The 27,090-nt window shown below is 47.1% G+C and overlaps 2 protein-coding genes across 3 annotated transcripts in view; one reads left to right on the forward strand and one right to left on the reverse strand.

Annotated features, from left to right (window-relative positions):
* Positions 1 to 3,357, forward strand: part of VAMP7 (vesicle-associated membrane protein 7) — a 7,369-nt gene extending 4,012 nt beyond the window's left edge. For both annotated transcript variants that reach the window (XM_009866688.1, XM_009866689.1), the window contains 4 exons: positions 1,009 to 1,099; positions 1,470 to 1,537; positions 2,310 to 2,402; positions 3,072 to 3,357. In XM_009866688.1, the coding sequence (XP_009864990.1) occupies positions 1,009 to 1,099; positions 1,470 to 1,537; positions 2,310 to 2,402; positions 3,072 to 3,140 (321 nt within the window). In that variant the 3' untranslated portion in view covers positions 3,141 to 3,357. The remainder of the gene's footprint in view (positions 1 to 1,008; positions 1,100 to 1,469; positions 1,538 to 2,309; positions 2,403 to 3,071) is intronic.
* Positions 3,358 to 7,354: 3,997 nt separating this feature from the next.
* On the reverse strand, positions 7,355 to 25,070 carry LOC104271876 (SLAIN motif-containing protein-like). Its single transcript, XM_009866690.1, has 8 exons — positions 24,358 to 25,070; positions 17,912 to 18,048; positions 15,549 to 15,698; positions 11,680 to 11,820; positions 9,522 to 9,839; positions 9,206 to 9,343; positions 8,735 to 9,053; positions 7,355 to 7,412 (listed from the first exon to the last, which is right to left on the reverse strand). Exons 1-8 carry the CDS (start codon positions 25,068 to 25,070, stop codon positions 7,355 to 7,357), a joined length of 1,974 nt encoding a protein of 657 aa, XP_009864992.1.
* Positions 25,071 to 27,090: the final 2,020 nt, after the last annotated feature.

Here is a 27,090-nt window from a genome sequence, read left to right on the forward strand (position 1 = left end):
TGAGGTACTGAAAGTCCCAGGTGAAGCCAGGCCCGAGGTGGGTCTTCGGACTCGCACCGTTGCTGCCTGAAGTTCGTGTTGGAGTTTGGGAAAGGAGCTGTCGGCACTGGCACCGCAGCGGCTGGCAGAGGCGATTCGGGGCGTGCAGAGTTCTTTGCAGAAACTGTTCTTTGGCTTATGCAGCAGATAGAAGGCAATGAATATAATGCCAGTGTGGCTCCCAGCAGCATTGTGCATAATAAATTAGATTAACTTCCCTGTGTGCGATAGGAGTGAGTTTTTCTTCTCCACCAGGCTTTGCTATTTGAGACTGAAACTACCTGAGGTGATGACTCATGACATTGTGAGCTGTCGTGGCTGGAATAACCTTAATGAATTGCCTTATCGGAAAAGCCAGGCAGTCTTCAGAGCCACGGTGTTGATGTGCCTCTAAAAATCCCAGCCCTTCCACTGCTCTAAAGCACGACAGGAGCTGCCTACCTCAGCTTTTGCACATTGATAGAAATCCAGGCATCCACTAATAGAAGTTACGCAGTGACGGAAAGCTCTTCCTTCGAATGGCTCAAAAACCTTACTGAGATGAGAGCCCTGCGGAGCAAACGTGACACGGAGTGCAAGAGCAGGGCTGTTATCTGGGTGATTCCTGTAACCTAAGGAGTTTAACTAGTGTGAGGCTGAGGATGGAGGTCGTATGGCAGCTCAGAGATCATGCTACAACCCACGTGCAGCACACAGATAATCCTGAAAAAAGAGACGCTTCCTGAAGGTCTTCTGATGTGAGGAGCTGCTGCCTTGCAGTTCTGGCAGTGCCAGAGCAGGTGGGCATGTGTGATCTCTAAGGGGCTGAGAAACTCCGATTTTGGTCTACTACCCACTTATAAATCTGTTTACTCACGTTCAAGTCGGTGCTGTTCCGTAGTGCCCAGGAGCTTCCTTTTTTTGTCTAAATAAGCAACTGAAGTGCAACGCTGTGGGTCCCTGCTTTCACTGACTTTTCATTTGTTACAGAAATACCACTCGGAGAGCAAGGGCACTGACCAGGTGGCAGAGACGCAAGCTCAGATCGATGAACTTAAAGGAATCATGGTTCGAAACATAGGTACCGGCTTCCCTCGGCACCACGTGTGAGGAGCCCCTCTGAGCCAGGGTGACAGTCCCGTGGGGAGAGTTAGCGAGAGTTCTGAGTTTTCTTGTGCGTTGGACTCTGGGTTTTGACAAGTCTGACCACTTGAAAACAGAGGGTTAGAGCTAGACTTGACCACAAGTGAGTCAGGTCAGTCCTAAAATGTAGCCTGTGTGGTATGAGACTGGTCCTGAAGTGCCTGGCGGTCTCTGAAAGGCCGAGAACCACTTGATGTCTAATAAGCTGCCACCAAGAGCTCCTGGCTCGCAGCTGGGCTGGAGTATTGGAAGCAGCTTTTTGCACCGGGGTTACACCTACAGATTTGGGGGTTTGTCTCTTTCTCCAGACCTTGTGGCACAAAGAGGAGAGAAGCTGGAGTTGCTGATTGACAAAACAGAGAATCTCGTGGATTCGGTAAGTCTGGGGAAGAACTTAAGAGATGGGGAAGCAGCGTTACTGCCTCAGTTGTGCTCATCGGGGAGCAGTGGGGGTGAAGACCAGCATCTAGAGCCCCTTTTAAGCAGGCGCTGAAGCCTCTAGACCTACAGATAGTCCTTCCCCGCGCTCCCAGAGTTCAGAGGGTTGGTTGAGCCTGGGAATTGGTTTAAAGGCAAAATCATAGGGCTGCAGTTCTGCTTGGCACAGCCTGACCTGCAAAAGCTGGTTTTGTGAGGACAACCTGACCGTAACCAGCAGAGTGTGCTGCTGAGTTGGCTTGTTGTGGGCGCTGCAGCCTTACTCCTGGCAGGCATGTCCTCGCGTGAGCTGTTTGGGGAAAGGGTGTGTGAAAACGGTTGCCCTAACGCAGCTTGGTTGGGTGTTCGAAGTCATCTGGTGACCAAAACCTGTTCTGAGTAGGCGGAATTGCAGGATCAGAGAGGAGACTTGGAACAGGGCAACCAGAATTAAAATTCTTCCAAGCTGAGCATGGGAATGCACAATCCCCAGCTGGTTCTGGACTTACCCTTATACTTTATCTTGTCCCTGGAGTAGTGTAGGAGAGGTTTTTTTTTCTCTTGATGCCTGTTCAGTTTTGTTTTGGTGTCGCTGCAGGAGTTAAGTGGCTCTGGAGGAGGTGACGGCAGTGGTTTGGGTTAGCAGGGAGGTAGGAGCTGGGAAATCTTGGGATGCAGCTTCCTGTGGAGCAGGTTCAGGAGTGAATTAGCTGTTTCACTTTCTCTTGTAGTCCGTCACTTTCAAAACTACCAGCAGGAACCTTGCGCGAGCCATGTGTATGAAGAACCTCAAGCTTACCATCGTCATCATCATTGTATCAATTGTAAGTATGGGGCACAGCAACCTCGAGCTCTTAAGTCAGGCTTAACTACTTGGCAGCGTTGCTGTCTTTAGAGCCAGCTCTGTGCCTGGAAGGGTCTTAGTCCTAAAACAAGAGTTTCGATGGTGCTGTGTGAGCGGAGGAGAGAGGAGCACTGTGCCAGGCACCTTTTCTTTTCAAGGCAATAGGAAAAGCTTGCCAGGCAATTCTGTCTCGCTTCTAAGTGCCCGTTGTAGGCAGCTGCCTTGCCAGCTCCGTGAGAAGCTCAGGTATTGAGTTTATGGCTTTTTAGGCCTCAGTCCTGTTGGTATCTTGTGACTTAACTTTGGCGTAGCTTTTTTCCTGTGTGACAGGGTCCCTCCAGCCTGTAATAAATGCAGACAGTGCTGGGATATGAATCTGCTGATGTGTCGCTGCGGGTTAGACGTGTGAAGTGCTTTGTCACAGCTGAAGCCTCATTCATGTTTTGCTGGAGAGTGCTTCTTGTCCCCAGGTTGCTTCAAGGATGTGGAGGAAGAGGCACTAAGTCCTGTGGGGCTGTTGACAAGTTATCTTGGGTTTGGATGATAACCTGGGGTTTCCAAGCTTGTGTTTTGATTTCCGGGCTGAGTCAGCAGCAAACCGGCGATGGAAATAGAATTGTCTACTCAACAGGCTGTTTTCTTTCTCCAGGTTATCATCTATATCATCCTGTCGGCTGCCTGTGGTGGGCTTGCGTGGCCGAGCTGTGTGCAGAAGTAACTGGAGGCAGCTGGTGCTGGTCACTTGGAGATGAGAATCACAGGAGTGTGAAGAAGCAACCTATGGAATAACTCTTAATCTTTCACTACTGACACCTTCTCATTCTTCCACCCCTCCAGGACTTGAGACTTTTTTGCCTTATCTCCCCAAACAGGCCCAGCTGGTCACTGCTTCTGTGCAGCTGTAACCTCGAGGATGGGCTGTTTTAAATTACTTGAAGGGATTATTATTATTTTTTATTTCTTTTTCTGTCCCAACTACAACCTTCTCAGCTGGGTGGGCGGCACGTCCGGCTCTGGAGGGCTCTGTGCATGCTCGCCTGTGTACCCGTGTAGCTTTGTACTTTACCGTGAGCGTGCAGGTGCAGAGCAGTACTGCTGGCAACCCTCCTGCCCACGAGGATGGTGCTGAGGGTAGTTTGGGGGGACTGAGCCCCACTAACAGGAGAGGGACAAGATGGGTGTATATGAATTTCCACTTTCTACAATTATTGGAGATCCAGGTGCCTCTCCCTGCACACCTGGCCTCATGTGGTTCTGCAGTGTCTCAACATGTAGAGGTTTACTACTCGTAATAAACAGAATGGTTTTGGGGCTAGGGCGTTATGGGTCAGATGTAGGTGCTGCCCCTGTATGAAACCTCCCTTTTGCTGGAGGCCTTTCTGCAGGTGGTAGAAAAGGGGGTGAGGTCACCTCTGCATTTCAAAACCGGCTGCCTCTTCATCCTCGCTTCATCCTCATCTCCCCCTCCTTGATATGTGGCTGAACTGGTACGGTAAAGGAGATGGTTGCATATAGTTAAGGTTGCAGTAACGTATCTGCTTTCTCACGTTATTTCTCCTGCTCTTCTTCTGAGGGTGGACTAAAATGAATACTAATGTGATCACTTGCTAAAGTGAAATTGGGGGCCAACCTGTTGATCTGGCTTGATAAGGTGTCAGGTACGCGCTGCTTGTGCTTCTGCTCTGAAGGTGTGTGCTAAAAACTGAGGGAGAAGGGTCAGAAGGTCGGAGCTGATGGAATGTAACTTTCTCTAGGGTCCGAGGAAGAAAGGCTCTTTCAGAGGACGTAGTAACACATGCTCCTCTAAAAAGGAAAAAAAAACAACCCCCAAACCCAAGGCTAATAACCAAATGTAGGAGGATCAGGTATGCTGCTGCTGTGCTGCTATCAGGGGACAGGGACCGCTCTGCCTGCTTGGGGAGAGCTCCGTGTCTGCCCCAGCTGGGCCGAGCCCGAGTTGCTGGTGCTCGGGGCGTGGGGAGCAGAGGCTGCTGGCTTGGACCGTGCAGGCTGGTTTCTGAACGAAGAAATAGAACCAGTGGAAATGTCATAAAAGCATCAGGGGGGCTACAGAGGAAGCTGCAGCTTTGGGGCCCAGAGAAATGGCTTCTGATGGTGGGTGGAAGCTGCTGAGCTGTGGGAAGGGCAGGCTTCGTGTGGCGACCCCACTCGAGCGCTTGGCTGGGGCCTGGAGGCACACGAAACTGCTGCTCCTTCATGTGCTTCTCCTGGTGTACGTCTACGCTGACCTTGGAGCTTTCCAACAGGTGCCAGATAAAGAAGTCTATAAACTTGTCCACGGACTTGGATTTGTTTTCTGCTAGGCTGAAATTTAACTAAGGGTAATCAGATCAAGTGTCGGTGGTTCTGATCAGCACCGTGCTCACTGGCATCCGTTTCTGTTATCGTATTAATCGAATGTAAAGCTTAGAGAAAGATTTCCTTCCTCTTCCCTTCTACTCCTAGAGCCGCCCCGCAGTTCAGCGTACAACTGTGCATGTTTTAGGGATTGCTGATGTTACTGTGTTCATTTCTATGATTTGTTGTCTTATGTACAAATACTTTTTAAAGAAAATACTTCCTTTCCTTTTAAAGGATGCACTGAGGCATTAGTGTAAAAAGAAAGTTAACTTGATTTAAATAAAATGACTGTACAGAAAGCACATTTCCTTGGTAGTGTGAAAGGTGGGTCTAGCACCAGCTGTAGACTGTTGGTAGGAACCACTCTGTGAAACCAGTGTGTAGCCGGGTCACCCCGGCTCCAGACTTGGCACCTCCCGTGGCTGCTTGGAGCTCATTGCACACCGTGATGCAGTGCAGCCTCTGCAAACACGCTGCAGCCTTTCAGCTCCCTCAGGAACGTGAAATGCTGGTGTAGCGCTGGGTTTGGGAAGCAGGCTCACGCGGCAGTACGAGGGAGTTGGATTTCCTCTTAAACTTGCAGAAAGTGAGTTCAGTTGATTGTTATCTGGGTTTGAGGCAAAGCAGCATTCTAATGCTATCTGCTAGGGCTCAGCATGGTGCAGACTATAAAAATGTGAAGGAATATCACTTTGTACTGAGAACAGCTTAGAAAAATGAAAGGATAAAACTTGAATTAACATCTCCTTAGTGCGAGAGTTTTTACAGAGGTGGGGTTTGTGCTTAATATTCCCGCCCCGTGGCCCAAAAGCAAAGAGAGGACCCTCTCCTGAAGTGACACAGCCACCTTCAAGTGCTTGTTACTGTCAGATTCGTACTTAAACCACCCATGAGTTCAAGCAGCAGCCAACCTCGGGATAAGGCCCTGGTTCACCTTGTCGCTTACTTCTCTTGGCAGCCTTGGCTCTGTCTAGAACTGGGGCTCCAAGTCTGTATCCCTGTATAGAAACAATATCACATGCCTCATAAGCTTTACGTAAAAAATAAGCCTAAACTATTTAAATATCTTTTCCATAAGTTTTCTGTTCTTTACCTATCATTAAATACCCATTTCTGTTAAGTATTATTAAATAGTCGCTGGCTCAACTGAGGAGACTGCAAAGAAAGCCACTGCCTGGGAAGTGCACCTCTGGAACAGAGCCCACAGTAATGACAGTGCTGTGAATTAAGTTTTCCTGCCTTCTTCTTAGGAAACCCAAGGAGATTAAAGGTCAATATTGATAGTTGCATCGTAAGAGACTTCCCCTGGACACCTGCTTACCTATTAGGCAGAGCGTTAAGTGGTGAAGTGCAGAAGCAGACTGCTGTAGGGCTGGGCCTGCCGGGAAAAGCCTCACTGCTGGCACAAACCCACTCACAAGTCAGGCTGGCTGTTTGAATAAAGCAGATCTATTTCAGCACCATAACATTTTTATTAAACTACACTATCAAAATCACATTGATGGCAGGGAGAACATTGCTATCAGTGCATGTTTTCTGTACTAGGACTGTATTCGGAGCATCCTTGCTGAGGAGAAGGATGCTGAAAGAGAATCCTTCGTAGCCAAAGGCAGTAGAAAACTCTTCTACAAAAGTCAGGGCAGTTAAGGGCGAGCTGGAAGAGATCCAAGGGGAACACTTCAAATCATTGGGGGGGGCTACTCTTAAAAAGTTGACTCTTAACTGGTGTTTGGTAACTTCCTCATCTGAGAGATGAAGATGCTGATAAACAGCAGCTTTTTAAATCGCATCCCCTGTCCCTGCAACTGCCTGTTCACACACCCACACAAATATTGTGTACTGCTCCTTCGCTTGTGAACGGTGATGCGCGTGCTTGAACGCAACAGCTTGACGTGTGCTACAGTTATAAAAACCTGCTTTGGCTCCTAGAACAAACAATAAAAAGTAGCAGAAATACATTCTATACAGAAGTAAAAAACAAAAAAACAACCTCCAAAAAAATCCAACAAAACTGAACCCAAATGGCTGAGTTTCAGACAAATATTAGAGTACATCAGGTTGAATTTTAAAAGTCTTACTTCTAACATCTATGTAACTATTTCTAGTCTCCCCAGGCCACTGCTTGTGCCACACCACAGCCACGGCTCAGAGCTGCTCTCTGGCACGGACAGGACAACCAGCAGCCTTTCTAAGCCAAGGTCCTGCAGAGCAGGTCCCGTCAGAAGTTGTGGGATTTTTTTTTTTTTGTGATAAACCTCCCCAAGGGCTGCTCGTAGAGGTTTGTGTGAAATAAGGCTATTTTCAGTCTTCACGTGAAGACTCACATTTCAGAAATGTTTTGAACCGCGGAAACACAGTAACGCAGGTGACTGTTCCACCGCTACGAGGTCAGGCTGGTGGCAGAGCCGCAGGAGGTGAGGACAGTTTGTGTTGGAGAGGAGAGGAGCGTATGTACATCAGTCTGCAGTGCGATGGGTCTCTGGAGTTCCGTTTTCAAATAACGTTCTTGGGCCCAGCCAGCTGGGGTCCTGCTTCACAGCGCTGTTTGGCAGTGCGTCAGCGTTTCGGGGGTCAGTAACACCCCTCCTTCCAGGAATCGTCCTCGGCCGTCTGCGCCGACTGAAGAAACCTGCTGCAAGACACACACACACAAAATGGTCACCAACAGCGACGAGAAGCAGAGGCCCCAGCAGCGTGTTGAGGCACAGGAATGCTTGTCTGAGGCTTTAGGTGATACCAGACTTCTGCAACATCAACATGTGCCTGAGTATGTTTTTAAAGGAAGTTTATTGAGGGCTACAACGAGGCATTAAAAGAAAATCACCAAGTACTTACTGCTTGTTGGGCTGATGCTGAATCAACATCCCCTCAATCATAGAAGTTTACACTACGGTTGTACTGCAAACAGCTGTGAAAAATAGCCAAGTACACACTTGGCGAAACTGGCATAAAGCAGTTTGTGCTGTTAGAAGCATCTTAGAGGCCTTGTTCTTTAGAATATGTTGTAACTAAACAGCTGTTGTTTCAGAGGAGCTACAAACAAAATATTTAGGAAGCGAATCGTAAAAGCTAAAAGCTAGAAATAAACATTAAAAAAAGGTCCAACCCCCCCTGCATCTTTCTGGATTACGATGTGACCCCTAAATCAGTTCAGCCTGGTGCAACAAGAACAAAAATTCTGAGTTTTTGGAAGCCATTATATATGCTCTGCTTTCCCCTGTTGTGTGAAGTTACTACAGTGACACAGAATCACGCTTAAGACAAGCCTTGTTCATTTGTCCTGCTTCTGAAACCCTTCTGCAAACTCATTAGGTTTGCACAATGCCCACCTAGAGTCCTCACTAAAGCCTACGGCAGAGAGAAACCAACACCAAACTTACTCTGCCAGCAGCAAAGTTAGAGAGGCACCAAAGGAGGTCATCTGGGAAGATTATTATATGAACAGTAAAGAGAGCTTATTAGTCCTTCCCAAACCCAGATGTAGGCACCAAATAAGTATGTACCATCCACCGTATTTATTTCTTACAGAAATAAGTTTGAGGCTATGCCTCTTCATTTTCCTGAGTAATTAACCTTGTTCCAAAGAAGCACTTTTTTAAAACAGACGGAATAGTGCAATATTGAATGGTTCGGTCACAGATCACATGGCAAAAAGGAGGTATCTTGCCCAGAAGCTGAGTCCCAGCCTGTCAGTTCACACAAACATTCAGGGATTTCATTTTAGTGGCATTTAAAGGAACTTCCTCTTGACCGGGGACATCCAGGACTCTTCCAGCTACGTACTACCCACCCGCAATCCCACCTCTGAAGTTCCTCAGTAGCTCTGACCCAACTCTATACCCCTGTCAGACTTTAAAACCAGAGGTGAGCATAACTTTATCAAAAAGTGGTTCCAATCTGCAAAATAAAGGCCGACACCTGAGGTGGTGAGGCCTGAAGTCTCGCCCTTACCTCCTGGATGGAGGTGTGGGCTTGCTCTTGGGCACCGAGATTCCTCCCATGGACGCGCGTGCTTTCATGGGTGAATTTTTTGCCACGGTGACGATGTTACTGCTCCTGGTAGTGCAATTGCTGCTGGAAGAGCCCGTACTAAGCGAAGACACCTGTGGTTTTCGAACGCCGCTCACGGGGCCAGTGTAACTGCCGGCTTTCACCGGCTGCCTGGGTGTCAACAGAGAGTTTGTGCACGAGCCGGCTTTCAGGGGTTGTCGCACTGTGAGGGGAGACTGCCCAGCACCGGAGGAATACCTGAGCTTACTGGGAGCCAGACCTAGAAATGGAATAACAGAAGAACAAGCCAGTTGGCAGCAGTATGTTAAGAACACTGCAGGGTGCTGGGCCTTTGAAGGGCCTCTCGGGTCTAGGCAGGGGGGTTAAACGGAGCAAAGGCGATCAGGGGCGTCGGGAAAGCATCACACCAACCTGCTGACCGCTGCTGAGTTCTTGGGATCCGACTGCTCGGCACCTGCAGGTCTGACTCCAAGCTCCGGCTGCTCCGGACAGACTCCAAAGCTCGAAGGCTCGACCTGGCCAGGTTGGGCATGCTGTGGCGCATCTCCTCTGAAATCAAGAGCAAATTCTCTATTCGCTGCTTCTGGAGATGTGTAACGGTTTAGATTATCTCCTGAGAAAACACACACCCTTAAAAGCAGAGTAGTGCCTAACATTCTTAGCTTCCCTTGGGTAACATCACAAACATTTCCACGGATTCGTACCAAAAAGCTCCCAGGTGGCTCACCTTCGCTGTTCGCGTACTTGAGACGGTCTTGCATCGGACTTTGCACGGATCTCCTCGGGGGCCGGATTCGGGAAGCAGATGACCTGCTGTAATCTGTGCTGGAAGAAGGGGACTGACACCGGGGCGAACTGAGCGGAGAGGGTGAGTATCTGTGAGCGCTACGGTACGACAGGGAGCAGTCGTAGTCATCCTCGTCCTCGAGGCTGTACGTGTCGAACTCCTGGTCGCTGTAGGTCCCTCTGCGCAAGGAGTGAAGGGAGGCACTGGAACTGCGCCGGGACACAGAGGCAGAGCTGGAGGCACAATCCTGGCGGAGGCCTGGAGACGGAGGACAGCACAGCTCAAAGTCGTCACAGTTTAAAATAGAAACGTCTTACCCAGCCGCCACACAAGTTGGGAAGTGATGCTGTGATCAGCGATTCGCTCCGTCTGGGAAGGAGAGCCAAGACAGGAGCTCTCTCTGCTGGAGGCAGTCCCACCAGATGGAATCTCTAACCTAGAACAGTGTCACCCACACCACCACTGCTTCACCAGAGCAAAGAGTTAATATTCAATGGACCTGAATCACTTCTCACACACCCAAGCAGCTGGGGTTGAGGACTGGGCCAGCTCAGTGAGGTTAACTAGCTACAGGAGTCTACTTCACAATTTTTTTAAGTATTTACACACCCACCAGCATTTCAGCAGGTTGAAACAAAGATTTGAGCTTCTGCCTCCAAGTAGGAAAAAAACTCTTTCTATTGACATCTACGGTGCATCTGCCTGGTTTATTTACAGGTCCTCCCCCAACTCCTGCCTTTATTTAAGGCTTTTTGCCCAACAAAATCCAAGCAACACCTTAGCAAGAGCTAATTTAGCTAACTGGCTGAAGGGACCTGGGAGAAAGGTGACAGTTGATGCTCTGAACTAAAACTCTTCTCAGTGCAGTCCCTTCACTGCAGGGATTAAAATAAAGCAAATGTTCCCCCCTCTTCTCCCTTGACAATGCAAATACAAAAAGCTTCCATCATTCGGAGGATGAAGTGCTCTACATATTACCAAGTTTCCAGTGAAATGGGATGGGATTTCCTTGACTTTTTTTTTTTTTAAGTAATCACAAAGCATATGAAAATATTCAAGTTTAGAAAGATAAAGGCCGTTATTTGTTTTATTCATTTTAATAAAACTTTTCCTCAGCTGTGCTTAGGTGTAATAACAATAAGATCTCATGTCTTTTGCTCTTTTTAGTCTCATCTTCCAACTCCTAGACCACAGTGTGTTTTTTAAATTTATAAAGGCGCCGTCCTGAAAGTAAGAAAAGTTCTCCACAAGAAAAAACAGAGAACTTTATTCTCTATTTCCTGTAAGTCAAATTAATGATTAATTTGCACAGCACAACAGATCCAACTGCTTTGTTCCACCTTGGTGTTCAATTAGGACCTCATCCAAGTCACACTGAAGCCCAGAGAAAGTTTACCGAGGATTTAATGGGGACTGGATCAGGGCCCTGAAATCCCCACACGCTGCGACACACACACGGTTTATGCTTCGGTTAAGTCAGCAGAGCTGCCTCCCAGCCCTTCACCAGAGCAAAACTGAAACTGTCATTTCAGCTCTTGCAGTTTTAGACCCAGAACTCTCAGTTTTACTCCACACGGTGGTGAAACAAACAGCCTGCAAAATTCAGCCTGCTGGACAGCTTCTAACGTGATTTCAGCCTCTTTAGAGAACCAAAAATTGACAAGCAAAAACATGTTGCCGGGTTATTTTTTCAGCTGGATGGGCTCCCCCAAAGCAGCCCGCGGTGCAGCCACCGCTTCCGTTTGCTTCTGTCTGCGCTGCCACTGTTAGGAACCAGCTGCTCGGGGAACTTCACCCGTACTTCGGAGACAGCCCGGGACGGAGTATTTTTAAGTACTAAAGGGCGCCTACATGTTTAATAGAGACTATCCTCTGCTTTAAGAGGTGCAATCTTAAATTTAGCGGTTGTACAATGTTCTTAAGTGGCAGCTTGGGCCTGTAGATTTTTAAAGGAAGCCCCTGCAAATCGCAAACATTTCAAGTGACCCAATAACTTCTATTTTCATCGGGGAAAACGGGAAGAGAAGAACAGGTGGAATCCATCCACACGGCTCTACAATTCTAAAAGCGCGACACAAAGGAGGTGGCCGTCACGTACTTTCCTCCTGCAGGCGTGCCATAACCTGGACATCAGTCAAGTCCTGCAGTTTGTAGCCCATGGAGATGGAGTCGTCAGAGGTACTCAGCTCGCTGTCCACCGACGACTGAGAGCTCAGAGCAGAATGCATGCTCAGGTATCCTTTGGGAGGGAAGAGAAGGGGGAAAACAGAAAAAAACCAGCATTCAGACATCCACATGCCAACCAAGAACGAGCAGCAGAGTACGTATTCCAGTAACAAAACCGGCGCGGTTGAGAAGCTGAGGGAAGGTTGCTAGAATTAATTAGGAAGTCAGCTTTGTGTTCTCAGGCAATTTCAATGTGTTTTAACCTGGAGTGTATTTGTGCAGGGGAAAAAAAAAAGTGGATTTCTGTCCAGAAGGTGGCAAAGACAGACTTGGTACTCTTGAGCTTAGGATCCTCCTTGAAAATGTCAGTATTACTTCAGAAAGGGGCAACTGTTGATGTAGATATTAAGCAGCAAAGTCAGACAAAGCGTTTGCTGGAGCGCTGGCGCGCAGTCATAGCAGTTCCAGAATGCAAAGGGCTTTCAGAGTACAGCACCTCACAAATCAGCTGAGGCAAAGCAGAACACACACCACACTGCTTCCTCCCCAGCCCTCAAGTTCATCCTTTTTTTTTTTTTTTAAATAAACCAAACCTTGTCTTACAGGGAAGGACATAGCTTGTTCATACAGTAGGTCATCAAAAAACCAAACTGGAAGGATCTTTCCACCAGGCAAGTTTTTCCATAAGTCGGGCATTAGGAAGAGGAATACATAATTTTCCTTTTGAAGAATAATAATAAAAATACCATCAAATTCATCAAGTGCAAGCTTTCACCTGCTCCCCGACAGGAGAATCTTGCTACCACTCCCGTTCGGTCCCCTTGTGCTGCCTGATCTAGTCGAGAGGTGCCGTCCCTGGCGGCAGGGAGGCTGGATTAAATGATCTCTGAGGTCCCTTCCAGCTCAGGCCGTTCTATGATTCCATCATCGCTAATCTCAGCCCAGGGCAGTGCCTTTGAGGGAGAGCCCACAATGCTGGGCATACCTCCACCTCCACCTTTTTTCCCCATTTTATAACTACCACAGTGCTTTGTAGAGAGAAAAAAACCACACAAAAAACCCCATTGCTAGAAATGATTTCGGAAACGTAGCAGCGTCAGTGAAAGTAAAACGTCTACATGGCAAACACGTTTATCCATGCTACCTGCTACAAAACCCCGTAACACACTCCTGGCATAACCACCCCTCAAACACAGACACACAGAACCACATAACTTCCAGAGCTATTTTAGGAGAGGGCACATCATTCCCTGAAAGTAATTCCAAGGTTGCTATTTGTATTACACAGATTTAGGCCCAACACGCACACACAAAACCCAAAAAGTGAATTAAACCCCACAATCTGCCAGAAGATCAGATAAGGCCTGAGAGCACCTCACCTCGCTTTCAGCTAGAGGAGGCTTAGGGAGTACAAATCCTGTTCGGGCAGGGATTGGGGATCATCCCTGAGCCAAACAGCACCAAGCAGGCTGCGGCACACCGGCCCACAGATCAAGAAGCCAAGTCAGTCTCCCGCAGCACGTGTACGATGTCACTCGCGGTGACTTTTCCCTGAGCTCACGCGGTTTTGCCCGCTGTGTTCGAAGCGGCCCTGAAGGCGCTGCACCCACTGAATAACTCTCAATGACCGCACGAGAAACAAACATTTTGTCTGCTCTCGGCAAAACATCTCAACGCCGCGGCCGAGCGATGGGTTTTTCAAGCAATGGTTAATTCCAGTCAGGCAGGAAAAAAGCAGCGAGTTCCCAACATTATTTCCTTGACCAGTTTTGAAAAAAAAAAGCAGCTGATGACACGTGAAACACGTGTAAAACAAATCTCTTACTGAGCAAACTGCTTTGGAGCAGCAAGCTGCACCATTCCTTGTCTGAAAAGGCAGCAAGTTTGTCCAGTTTCAATACACCAAGAGAAGAGCGACTGCGCGTTACGCAGACCCACGCTCCGGCATTCAGGCATCGCAGCTGCACAACGTTGTCCTTCTGTGGCCAGGAAAGGACATTGGGAGCAGCTGAAATAAAGCCAACACGAGAGCAGGGCCTGCACCCGTAGGATGTTGTATACTGAAAAAGCAGAGGCTTCCTGCGGTTACCATCACCTTCCTCAGCACTAAAGGCTGTATTTTGAAAGCAGCCATATCTCGACTACAGCTGTTTAAAAAGCAAAGCCCCCTGTTTGGTTCTGTGTGTTAAGTCGGGTTGTTGATTTTCAAATTGCAGATCTATTTAAAAAAAACAACAAAACAACAACCACCACCAGTCTAGGAAGGGAAGAAAACCGTCCTTTCATCAGTAAATCTGTTCTGGCCCAACACTGCAACATGAACTGATTACAGTTTTCATTACGGAAAATTCAAAATACACCACATCTGGATTTTGTAACAGTTTGAGGTTTGTTTGTTTGTTTAGTTTTTAATGGCAGTTACTGTTAAACATTTTTCATTTTGACGGTAGGGAAGCTCTGTTTTTCTTAGAAATAAAATTAGATCCAACGCAATCAAGCCGAGAGTGAACTTTGAACTCAAGTGAGCACTCACTGCAGTCCCAAAACAGATGAAGTGAACTCTCACATATAACCCTACACAGACCCAGCCTGTTCCAGACTCGGCTTTTTATCTGATACCCTTGACAACTTCAGCAGATTTGCAGGGTGAAAGATGTCCAGAAGTTGCACAGACACTTTGGTTTTATGCATCAGGAACTGCTGCCCTGTTGAAAAGGTGGTTAGACATCCCAATTGCCAGCCAAGAAATCGACTTGGAGATTTTTTTTTCCCCTGTGGAATTCAGCTTGTAAACCCCATCAGTCCTACAGGCATCCTTTTGTTTGCAAAACAGAGGTGCGGGTTAATTTCTGTTTACAGCAGGAAACCAGCAGATCTCAACAGCATACCTGCAGCTGTGAAAACATCCACACGCAACCCTTTTAATTAAAAAAAAATAAAATTAACCTCAAGCTGCAAGCCAGAAATTGTTAAACATGCTTTACATTTTTAAACATGCAAATTAAGAGACAGCAATTCCCACAAGGCCCAAACAGATGCAGGAAGTCTCCTCAGGCAAAGCCAAGGGGCAAAGTGTTGGTGCCAGGAAGCCAAGCGGGAGCTGCCCCTGGGACTGACGGAGCTCCCGAAATCGCCCCCACGGGCTCCTCGGGCAGTGGCTTAAACACGATGGCACGTTGAGGCCGAGCAATTTCGGAGAAGCTTCACCATCATCCCTACAACACGGGCTTCTAAGGAGGAATTTTGCCTGAGTGGCCTCTGAGGTAGGAAATCTCACTCCAACCACACTTGCGCCTGAGGGAAAGCTTTTGTGATTCTGTGTCTTGCTGCCCACTCGCTTGGCCAGCTTAAAGGTTTATCCCGGAGACGCCGCCTTTTATCTTCAAGCACAAGGCTTCTCTCTGTTGCCTACATCAGTCAGTATTTGCAGAAGAAACTGCACAAACTCTCAAGCCAGAAACCTGGATCCAAGTAACTTCATGAAGTTAACCCCTACACACAGTAACATTACTCACGAGCAGCATTTTCTTCACCCCAACAGCCATTTTCTATTTTAAGTCACTTAAAATTAGTACAGTTTATAAATGCATACAAAGTTACAAAACAAACCCATGAAATAACTCCAAGACATTTAGAATGCAAGGAGGATTTTTCCCATGTAACAGATGAGACCGGGGCCAGCAAGCGAGCAAATGAAAAGGAGAGTACCCCACGGGTGGGCTCGCGTCTCTTGGCAACTTTAGTAATGCCCCTTGCATTTTAAACACCCCAGGTTCCCACTGCTCTACTGACATGCCATACCTGAGCTGCCACAGGTTAGTAGTGCTTTGTTAGTCGATTTGAGATGCCCGGGAGAGTTTAGTGCATTGCTACAGGAGCCTGGCTCTGTATTCAAGTTATACGTGCTTGGTGATGCCAATGGACTGCAATACAGGTTTTTCCATCTACTGGCTAGAAGGAAAAATACAAAAAAGCCGTAAAGGTTATCAAATGATTCTGAAAAACAAAGAGCGTAAGATAAAGGCATCAGATCAAACAAGATTAAATACCGTAACAGATAAATAAGCCATCTCGACGCAGTGGGTTACAAGGTGGAGGAAGCGACGCAGCGCCTGCTCCCGTGCCTCACTCTCCCCTTTAACTGTTTTGTCACTCCTGAAGAATTCCAAGAATAACTACTGACAATACTTGGCTGTAAAGAAGCCCTACGTTCCTGAAAGTGTCAGTGCTGGTCTTCAAAGACGACTCTTCTCAGAAAGAGCTACACCCCATCTTAAAGAACTCCACTGAGCTTTATGTTTATGTACGTGTTATTTTGAATTTTTAATGATGAAATCAAAACAGCATTAAACCACCAAAGCTGTGCTTTCGGATTAAAAGGAATATGAAACAGCAACCATTTGGAAATATTTCTTCAGCACACGGACTTGAATATGAGTTAGTGAAATAATCAAAAGAAGCCAGGTGGCAAAACTGAGCGCATCCAGGCGCACTGAAGGTGCAAATAAGCAGCTACAACGCTCAGAGAAAGACTCCATCTCTGATCTTTATATATTCACGGGGCTGATGAAGTGCCCTCCAAACGCTCATCACTGGGGGAACGGTAGCTAAGAAAACGAAGAAGATTCATTATATAAAAAGCTTTCTTTTCTTATTTCCCCCACAAATAAACAGTCAGACTATTTCGGTTAAAAAGGAGTGACAGTACAAATAAAGCCTGACACACTTCAGACAGAAAGCAAAGCGTTAACAAAATGAATCTTCATTCGGATTTCTAAACACAGATGGTTTGTACAAGTAAATGAAGTTTGTTCTCAAACCACATTCGGTTATCTCCAATCAGGAATTCCAAGGCCGAACTCAAAACAAGCCTGATCGCAAGCAGCAGTCAAAACACTGTTAGTATGTAAACTCCAAAACCAAGCAAAACCCAAACCAGAGCGGTGGTTTCTCAGCCTTCAGCCCACCGAGGTCAAATTACTGCTCCAACTGAAATGAAAACGATGGCGTTCGCGCGGAGGGCCAAGCCAGCCACATCAAAACCCGGCGGGCAACAGCTTCTGCGCCAGGCTGGGGGCTGCGCTGGCAGCAGTTCAGCCCATCCCTGGAATCCAGAGCTTCACTTCTCTCAGACGCTTCACTGTTTCAGTGCAGCCTGGGCGCTCAGCTGTTGGCCAGTCGAAGCAGACAGACGCGGCTGTAACACGGCCGGCCCTGCAACGCTTGGCGGGGATGAGTTGTTAGAAGAAAAGAATAAAACCAGTCGCCCCTCCAGCTGCAGAGCAAGTCACAGCTGCCCACGCAGGGAAGCGGCCTGACAGAGGAGAGGATTGCTCCGTCACTTCAAACCCCTCGCCTGTCACCAGTCTGGCCCGTTTTACACAAAACCCAGGGGGCATCTGAAAAGGCAACGGCAGGACATCCACCAGGGAGACTCCAGGTGTGGAGAAAGAGAATCAGCTGCCCTGTTCCATAATGACACAAACTGCACTTCTGGTCTAACCGCTCTCACGCCAGCGAAAGCTGATGTGGGACTGATCCTTCCGCACTCTCAAAACCAGCAGAACCCCCTAAACCTAGAACCTCGGAGCAGTGACGGGGACGGTGGTGGGGGACCGCCGAACTATGCACCGCTGCGTTCTCCTGTGGGGTGGGTGAAGAAAGGCATCCTCCCTCAGCAGTTAAGTCACCGTGAGGCGCTTTTAGGGGATAATAAAACTGGACGAAAAACTAGGTTTCCAAGCAACACCACTTCTTAAAGCTGCAGATTTTAATCCTTCACTGTTGTGAGCTTCAAGCATCAGACAACTAGTGTACCCAGGTAATAACACTGGTGGTAAGATGGGGTAAGAAGAATCACCACCAGAAACACCCAGCAACACTAGAACTCTTTTTATAGGAAAAAGCTGCAGTAATAGTTTGGTTTGATGCTCTCCCACTCCCCAGAAACACTTTTTTCCCCCTCTGTACATAGTTTTTGTATATTGAGGATGTAACCACAGCTGCACCAGTGTGCACCCTGAGCCTGAAGCGCTTGCTCTGCAGATGTTCCCCGCTACAGCCGACGTAAACTCCCGTGTGCTTCGCTTTACTGGTTCTCAGTAACATAAAGGACACAACTGGAAATAAAACACTCGCAGCAGCGGCGCCGGCCGCTTACGTACCTTGATCCAGTCTGTTTATAAGAGTTCGGCAGGCTGCTTCGGTCTCAGGACTGGGATTATCCAATACCTGGCGACACCATTTTAAAGGGGAGTCCGTTTTCTGATCTACGGTAGATTTCCTCGGGGACACGTAAAGCCTTTGCAGGGGTTGAAAGGAAAAAAACTGCTTATTAACTCAAAGCATACAGCCACCAAAGCAGCATTGACTAAAGTCACCAAACAGAAAGTAACAGAAAAGGTATCCAAATTGAAAACAGCACCTCACAGGACCTTACTGAAACACCAGGGTTCAAGCTAAGTAATCTTAATATGTATTTACCGTGCTACAAATGCATTGCTACAAAAATATACTTAAAATAGTATTGTGCTGCAGTCGTTCAAAGATGACACGAGGATTCACAGGCAGGAGGAAGCTCTGTGATGACGAACTTAAGGACCTGCATCTGTGCAGTTTCTGGAAGAGCCTGCGAGGCCATTACCTCTGAACTCAATAGAAAACCAGGGAGGAGATTTCCGAAAGCAGAAGCTTCTCTTGATCTCGTTAGCAAGGCCGGAAGACTCTTCAATTGAAGTTTTGAACTACTGAGTTTATCCACAACGTAATTTCTTAGAATTAAGCGGACCAGAGGAAGGCGGCCTCCAGGCCTTCGAAGCTGTGTAGACACTGAGCACTTTTCTAGAAGGGATCTGCTTTGAGACTAAACTGTGGGGGGTGAGCGTGCGGGGACCTGAGAGAAGGGCACAGCCCCGACCTCTTCTGTGCCAAGAAAACTCACATAAACAGGCTTTGGGGTTCATCGTCTCCCGTGAGAGCACACAGTCACACAATGGATATTTTTTCCACCTTCACCTCCAGCACCAGCCCGGTACGGCTTCCCCCAGCGAGCTGCCCGAGGGGGACACAGAACCCCCCTGCTCAGCAGCAAACCAGCTACAGCCACACCTCATGGCTGTCCTCACGCTGACGTGCACATAATATTTCACCTTCCTCAGTGCATAATCCAGTTTTTGAGCACAAAGCGATGGGGAGGATGGTTTTAAGATTCCCAGGACTGTCTGCATGCGCTTTAGCTGCCTCCTACTCTCTCTTCTAGCAACAACTTCTGACATTCCTGCAGCAAGAGACATCGAGTCTTTCTGCTCCAGTTACTCATTCTCACACAGACATCCCATGTTCAATTCATAAAACACTCCTTTCCCCAACAAAACTGATAAAAATCATCAGCTCCTGACACCACCTGGTTCTCGGCTATTCTCCGCTGCCTCTTGACATTCCACTCGTGACTTTACAGATCTCGGCACCACCCCTGGCCAGACCCATCTCTTTGGGTAGCAGAGATTCAATCTCTTCAGTCATGGCTCATAGAGAAGCTTTACACAAAACCATGCGCAAATTCAAAAATATAAATCCAAAAGCTAATTTGCTATTGCCACAATAAACGCTGAGGAACACGCACACAAGCAGTCCTGGATGTGCAACGCTGTCTTTTATAAAAGAGCCACAAGCGTATCTCGCTGCGTTTCTGCACGGGCAAACGAGCATCACAACCACTCAGATCCAATAAAACAGAGAAAGCAAAGTGCCCTCTCTCAGCTCAGCCCAAAAAAAGCAGCAATAAAACCATCACGCACAAAAAAAAAGAGGCCAACAGCCTCCTCAGGGCAGGTCACGCTGTTCTTCACCTATTCTAGGAGAAAACCCTGCTCTACTTCCCCAAGGAGATGTTCCAGCCAGCTCCTGCCACGCTTCTCCTGGGCCTGCCCAGGACACGGCACCACCTGTCGGACCGCCCCAACTGCTGCCCGGGGAGCAGACCTACCGGGTTTGATTTCACTGCCCCAGGTTTACTATTTGATTCTTTAAGTAGTTTTGGGAAGGGTTCAACACGCTCAGCAAGCCAACTTCTCGGCCTGTGCCGGCACAGCTTGTGCTTCTGGAGCACCAACAAACCCACACCTCCAGCCCCACAAAGAAAAATGAGAATTTTTACAGACACAACATAAAGAACCTTTTACCAGAGGCCAGGTCGGCACAGGACCACACCTCCAGCTCAGCTAAACCAGGCTTTCTTCTGGGAGGGGTTTTTACGACAAACTACAATCACTCTGTTTAAAAAGCATGCAGAGTCTTATTTGTGGTAGTTTATCCTCTAAGGCTGTTTGATTTGTCAGGTTAACTTAATGAAGAAGCACTGGAGAACATGCCCTGGGGCACGCTGTCCGGTGTGCACAGGGCTGCCAGCTCCGAGCCGGCCACAGTTTAACAAATACCCGAGCAGTGAACCAGCTGTACCTTGCCCGCTGCTGCCACAACTCGCAGCCCGGCTGCGAAGCACGTTGTGTTTACCCGGCAAAAGGCTGCGCTTGGAATATTTTGTCAAATCACAAATGACGATTAAGACGCTACTTCGTTACAAGGCATTCTACAAAATTCAGAAAGTAAACATCAGTTTGATGTATGCGCGTTTTGCTGCCCAGCTTATTAAATATGAATGAGATTTTCTTCAGCTTCTGTGAGAAAACCCTCAATAAAGCATCTTTCGTTTCTGCCCTGTATGAAGCATTTTATGAAACTCACCTCTGGTAAGAGCCAAGTAGTTTTAGTTAAGCAGCAAGCCCAACAGGAGATTTTTCTTCCTTTACAAATGTAGGCACCCAAGAATAAATCTTTGCGCTTTATTCTGACATATCGCAATGTGCTAAAAGCAGAGCATCTTCTAGAAACACTACTTTTCTTTTGAGGTCAATGTCACAGGAGGATTTATGGGAGTTAATGGCCTCTACTGTTTGATTTCGAAAATATTGTTTTAAACTAAAAAAAAAAAAATACACCAAGAATTTAGGAGACGCTATGGCAACTTTCTCAGCTTGCAAACTGCACTGTAAAAACCCCAAACATCTTCGCAACTGAGTAACACATCAGATCCACTGTACGAGTGCAAGCCAGTCCTGCCTGAGAATTCAAGATCTGGGATATTTACACTGGTACATCTACAGACCACAAGAAGAGAATTCAGGCTGCAGAAAGCTTTGTAACTACTACATTAGTAAAGTAAACTAGAAGTAGAATGAAGCTCAGTCTTTAAGACACAGCCTTGGATTATTAAACATCTTCCACAGCACGTAGCACCAGGAGCTACAGCAGCACCAAAACCAGCAGAATTACACCAATTTTCAAACCTTGGAGTTACACACATCCGTGCAAGGAGCAAGAGACCTGAGGTAGCTACGTATGTGTGCAACAGTTTAGGTTTGTAAGATTTGCCTCCGTGAAGTAAAATCTAAACTCTAGAATTCTTCCAAATTCTAGAATTACAAGTTAAACTTTCTGAATTCTAAAATTCTTCAATAAAGCAGGTATTTCAAACAGATAATATATCCATTTTCCCTCCCCAGCCTCCCTGTAGGTTCCCTTCGGGCACTGCAGGCAGGGATAAGGTCCCCCCAGAGTCTTCTCGTCCCCAGCTGAACACCCCCAGCTCCCTCAGCCTGTCCTCGCAGCAGAGCTGCTCCAGCCCCTGGGTCATCCTTGTGGCCTCCTCTGAACCCCTTCCAACAGACCCACGTCCCTCCTGTGGCAGGGACACCAGAACTGGGCGCAGCGTTCCAGGTGGGGTCTCACAAGAGCAGTACTTCATGGTTCAGAGCGAGGTGGAATTTCAATCATTTCATCCTAATTCCCACTCCAAATTCTCTCTCCCAAGTCTTACCGGGAGAAAAGAACCGACAACTGGCGAAACACCAACCAAGCAGCACGGGAACGCTCAGCGGAACGCTGAGCACAAATCACTGCATGAAGAGTAACAAACACAGAAAAACACAGCTTAATTCTCCTACTCGAGTTGCCCCTAAGAATGACAAACACTCAGGAACTCAAACCAGGTAACGCTGCTGCAAACACATTTCGTTTGTTCTCTTCTGCAGGGGGAACAGCTTTTCCACAAACGGCTCGGGAGCTGACCTGTGCAAACTGGTAACCAGCAAGGGGCAAACAGCACTGAGCAGGTTCAGATCGCACTGAGCTCACCGGCACAGAAAGGAGACTTCCACTCGACTGGGCCCCAAGGATATTTACAATTTTGAGCAGCCATCTGAGAAAGCGACCTAAGAAAGCAAGTCAGGGGCCTGACACCAGAGGAGGACAGGGTTACAGCAGCACCTCATGTTTCACCCGAGTTCAGCCATCGTTTTTAACAACAAAAAAACCTCAAACCACACAAACTTGCTGGAGCCAAGGGATGCTGCGCACAAAGGTTTGCAGTTTTGATCCAAATAAATGCAGTAATTTCACAACAGAGCAGAGACTGAAACTCTGTCTGCACCTGCAGAGAACAGGAACAAACCCTCTGACCCTCTCCTCCGCGCTTCCACCTCTGTCCTCCCCGGGCGATGCTTTTTGCTGGTCCCACTGCTGCTCGAGTGGCAAAACCCCACCCTGGCACACTTCACCAGAGCTTTGAAACCTGCTCTGAGGTCACAGCACCAGGCTGCAAGAGAAATGACCGTGAAGTCTGGGCCTGTGCTTAAAGCTAGAATGAGATGAAGATATAAGCACTAAAGCCTCTCTTTTTAAAAGCTTCCCACTCCACACCCCCTGTGTTAAACAGTTTCTCACTTTATTAGAATACAAAACTAGTTCTTAGTATTCTTTAAGGGATTCTCTAAAGCATCATTCCCTCTGCTACAAGATATTAAAGAAAGGGTCAGCAAACCAAAAGGACCAGACTGTTAAAATTTACCAATTCAGCAGTGCCAGGAAAAAACAGCCACTGTGAATTTCTCAGAAATTGCCAAAAATCGTTAAGTATCGAAGAACGCCTGATGCGTTCCAATACTAGCTAGAGGCTTTCTTCCTAATAATATTTTAAAAAAGGACCACAACCGTAAAAACAGAGCAAGCTACTCCCTTTGACTAATACACTGCTTGGCACATTCAGACCCTACTTCCACCCAGGCAGTACAAAACGCCCTGTTAATCAGCAAAACCACTTTATTAAAGTTGATTCTAAATCCACATAGCATTAAGGGGGTTTTTTTGTTCTTTTCAAATGCCCCCCCCAGCCACTGTGTTCTGGTTATCGCACGACAGCATGTGAGACACGTGCTTACAAGGAGAACTCAGGGTATCTGGCAATAAGCACCGCCAGGCACTGCTGCCAGGACGTTCATTATTCGCTCCCCACTTCCAGCTCAGCTGAAGAGCTCTGGAACTAGAAGCCACCGTAAAAACGGCTTCTTGTTTTACCAGGTTTGTCTGACAAGAGGAAAACAAGACAGAAGCAATGCATGACGATTAAAGGCAAATTATAGCAACATAACTTGCACAAGAGCTGCACGATACCACCTTCACTGAAGCTCCTTGGGGCATCTCTTTTTAATCTGTTAGCCTGCATTAACCAAATCTGGCAAGAACCCACAGGTATTAAGAACACAAAGATGCCACAAGGTGTGGTGAGAAGGGTACCTGGTAAAGAAGAGCGGCCTTTCAGCCACCAACTCCAGGAAGAGTTAATAAACTGAGCCTGTGGGTGCAGAACCTCTCCTGAACACACTGGGCAATATTTGCTGCCCTGGTAAACCTGGTTTCTCTACCAAGTCAATACAGTTTGAAGAATCTCTCACAGGCTGTGCAGACATCGACACAAAACTATCTGTTCTCACTAACGTGGAAATAATGAAGCCTGTCTTCCAAATTTCACTTGCTAAATATATTCCCTTATTTATTTTTTTATGAAAGAAATAAGCTCAAAACTGTGTTTAAGTGTGCTGAAGTTTCACTGATCGGGTCACAACCAGTATTTGGGTTATAAAAGAAAAATTGCAAAGGCAGAGAAAGGAAATTCTGCTGACTTATAAAACAAGTTCTAAACAAGGCTGCTGGTGAAGGGGAGAGCCCTACAGAGTGAGGTCAGCTAAGGATTACATCACTGATCTGTTCCAGTTCATGTCTTTAAACAAAAGAAACAAGTTAACTGCAAGGAAACTCCGTATTCAGGAAGTGGAAATGGGTTGTAGTCTCAGAGACTAACAAAAACTACAAATGCCAGATGGTCTGAGGTCTCAGCTTGTGTTTTACAAAATTCGTATTTAAATACAGTATTTGACAGTTTAAAAACTCCATTATTCATTCACCTGCACACATTACACATAAAATAAACCAACAGGGAAAAAGTTTTGGGTGCTTGCTACGGTAGCGTCAGGAAGAAAGTGGAAAAGTGAAGCCTTATAGTTAGATTGATTTAAAACAAAAAAAATAATGCTCTGGCACAAAATTAATGCCAGCCAATAACGAGAACTGCATTCTTACTGCTAACAAAATAAATAAATAATCAAAGACTGTACAGAGAGCACTTTATACCCTTAAAAATTATTGCACACCTAAACACAGAAACTCCCAACCACAGCAGCCCGAGTTCCACACATTGCTAAAGTCTGGAGACACGTACCAGCTATCTTCCTCTTCGCTGCAGTTTTCGAGTTCCAACACTTTCACTTCATCCAGATCCGCGTTACTCGAAAGACTCGGTAGATCTCCGCATTTTTCCCTGGGATTTCGTTCACTTATTGTAACGGCGGGATCAGCACCTGCGGTGACCAAGTCTCTCCCGAGCTCTGCGCCGTCCCCCGCGCCCGTCCACAGGGAACACCTCACGTCATCGTCGCTCTTCGCTCCCGCCTTACGCCCGTCGCAAGGCAACTCCTCGGTGGCGCTGCCGCAGCTACAGCGCTCTTGGGCATCCAGGTCTTTCCTCAAGCAGTTGTTCTCTCCTTCCTCTTTTCTCATCTTGCTTAACTGACTGTGAATATCTGCCATTATCTGCAACTCCTGCTGCTCCGTCCTGGCGTTGATGCTGTTATGAATTTCCATCCCGTTCAGGCCGGAGCCGTGGTTATCCACGCCAGGACGGAGCTCGCTCTGCAGGTTTGTCCCGAGCACGCTGCTCCTGCTGCTTTTCATCCTGGGGTGCTGGTTCTCCAGCTCCAGCCTCCTCACCAGCTCCCGCAGCTTCCGCACCTCCTCCAGCTCCGCGCCGACCTCCTCGGAGGCTGACTCCGTGCCGGGGCCCATGGCAGAGTTCTCCGGTGAGTCCCGTCCCAAGTCAGGCTCCAGAGCATGGTCCTGCTGGATGATGGGAGCGCTTCCCGGCACCACCATCATCCAAAACACACAGTTTTGCTGCAAAACAGAAACCAAAAAAAAGTATAAAAGCTCCGCAACGACGTGCAGTGTTTTAAGGAAACTGGAATTAAACATCAAAAAGTTTGATTTTTACAAGCGCGTAACAGGAGTGTACAAGGCGACTGAATCTGATCAAAATCTTTGACAAAGAACAAGCGAAATCAGCGTAAAACACTTCAGCAAACACAAATTCCTCATTTTGAACAGCGAGGGTGTGCAACTATCACGCTACAAGTCAGACTGTATCAAAGGAAGCTGACCTAATCCCGCGCAACAGTTTGTTTCCCACCTGTTTACCAACAAAATACAGGAGAAAAGCACTGACTGAGCAAAGTCAGGAAGCACAATTAGCAAGGTGCTGACGTCAGACAATGGCAGCATTAGGAAAATAGTAAAAACATCCTTTGTTCATTACCAGGTTTATCCTGGAAAAGCAGAAAAAAAATTGAAAACATTTCTGTATCAATTTATACCAAAGATTAATGACAATGACCAGCGACAGGAACAGCATTTTCTGTGGTACGTGAAAATAAGCGTAATGAGTGTCTTTCCTGGCATATTTTCTTGTTACAGCTGAAAAGAGAGAGACAAGTGCTTTGATACCAAAAAAAAAATTATATATATTACACCACCTATGTCACTAAGTTTCATAAAACGCAGCCACCTCTGCTTTTCCTGGCTTAAGCGCTACTATTCCTCCTGTGGTTGTGCTGACCAAGAAAGAGCGCAGAGATGAAACTGCACGTGCACTCAGGCTTCCAAAAGTCAGAAAATAACACCGGCGCCGATTTACAGGAGTTTCCAGTCCCAGCGCGTGTGCACGTTTCTGAATTGACTCTTCACTGAAAAGCCTCCCATGGGAGACCAAGGTTCCACCGAGCAAGTAAAATGGATCCCCCTAAAAAAAAAATGATAAATTCTTCGTATTTTGCGGAAGGCAGGCAAACCGAGCAACAGGCAGAAGAGAGAGTTGGGTGACAAAAGGTTTTAAACACAAGAGGTTTAAAAGATTCGATGCAGGCACTGCATTGGAACCCTGATTTTGGGGAGCTGTAGATGTTCTTCCCCCTTCTCTTTGCTGTCCAGAAATGCTTCCTGGTTTTAAGGCCCAACTGCCAGCAGGTAGAGGAAACCACAGAAATTCGATGTCACACAAAGCACACAGAGCAGGCAAGATTAAAAACTGAGACACCCTCCATGCACGCAATCTCGTTATTACTCAGTTTCTGGTAACAGCAGTAGTTACCTCTCCTAAAAAAAATCCAGTTTTGTTTTGGGATTGTTTGAGTCGGGTTTTTTCCACTTGACAAGTTTTCTGTTTATGCTGGTCCTCTACAGGCAAGAGGAAAACGTTAGGCTGACGTTTGAAACGACAGTGACCGCCAACAGCGCGCTGCGAAGAGCTGCAAGCGAACAGAGCTGACTGCAGCGCTTTCCAAATCACGCCTGTGTAAGAAGCATCGCTGAACTCGCTTCGACCTGGGGAAAAGAGATTTTAATTTGCAGTTACCCAGCAATCCCATTCCCAGTCATGCGCCCACTTTGAAAACCTCCTCATGTGCACTCTCGCTCCTGTAAAAAAAAATCTCCCGATGATTAATGGAACTAGTGTGATTTCCAGGGATATTCCAAAGCCACCACTCAGCGACTCACCAGCAGGAGGTTAAGAGTTCTGCTGCCAAAGCAAAGCACAACGACCCAAGGAGGGGGGAGCAATGGGATCTGTCACCCGAGAAAAAAAAAAAATAGAAAAAAATCAGTTCTCCTCCACGGCTGAGGAGCAGCAAAAACTGCCTTTTCATTCCCGGAGGGAGGGGAACCAGGAGATTCAAACCGTTTAGTTCCCACGAGCAGTGAGCCTAAAGAAAAAAAAATAAAATAAACCAAAACAATGAAAAAAAGCAGCGAGGATACAGGAGAGGGGGGAAAGATAAACCCGAAAAACTTAATTTCAATGCATAATGTAAAGAAATAAAAATAATTTTTTTTAAATTAAAAA

Source organism: Apaloderma vittatum, unplaced genomic scaffold (assembly GCF_000703405.1).
Source record: "Apaloderma vittatum isolate BGI_N311 unplaced genomic scaffold, ASM70340v1 scaffold17413, whole genome shotgun sequence".
NCBI classification, from domain to species: Eukaryota; Metazoa; Chordata; class Aves; order Trogoniformes; family Trogonidae; genus Apaloderma; species Apaloderma vittatum.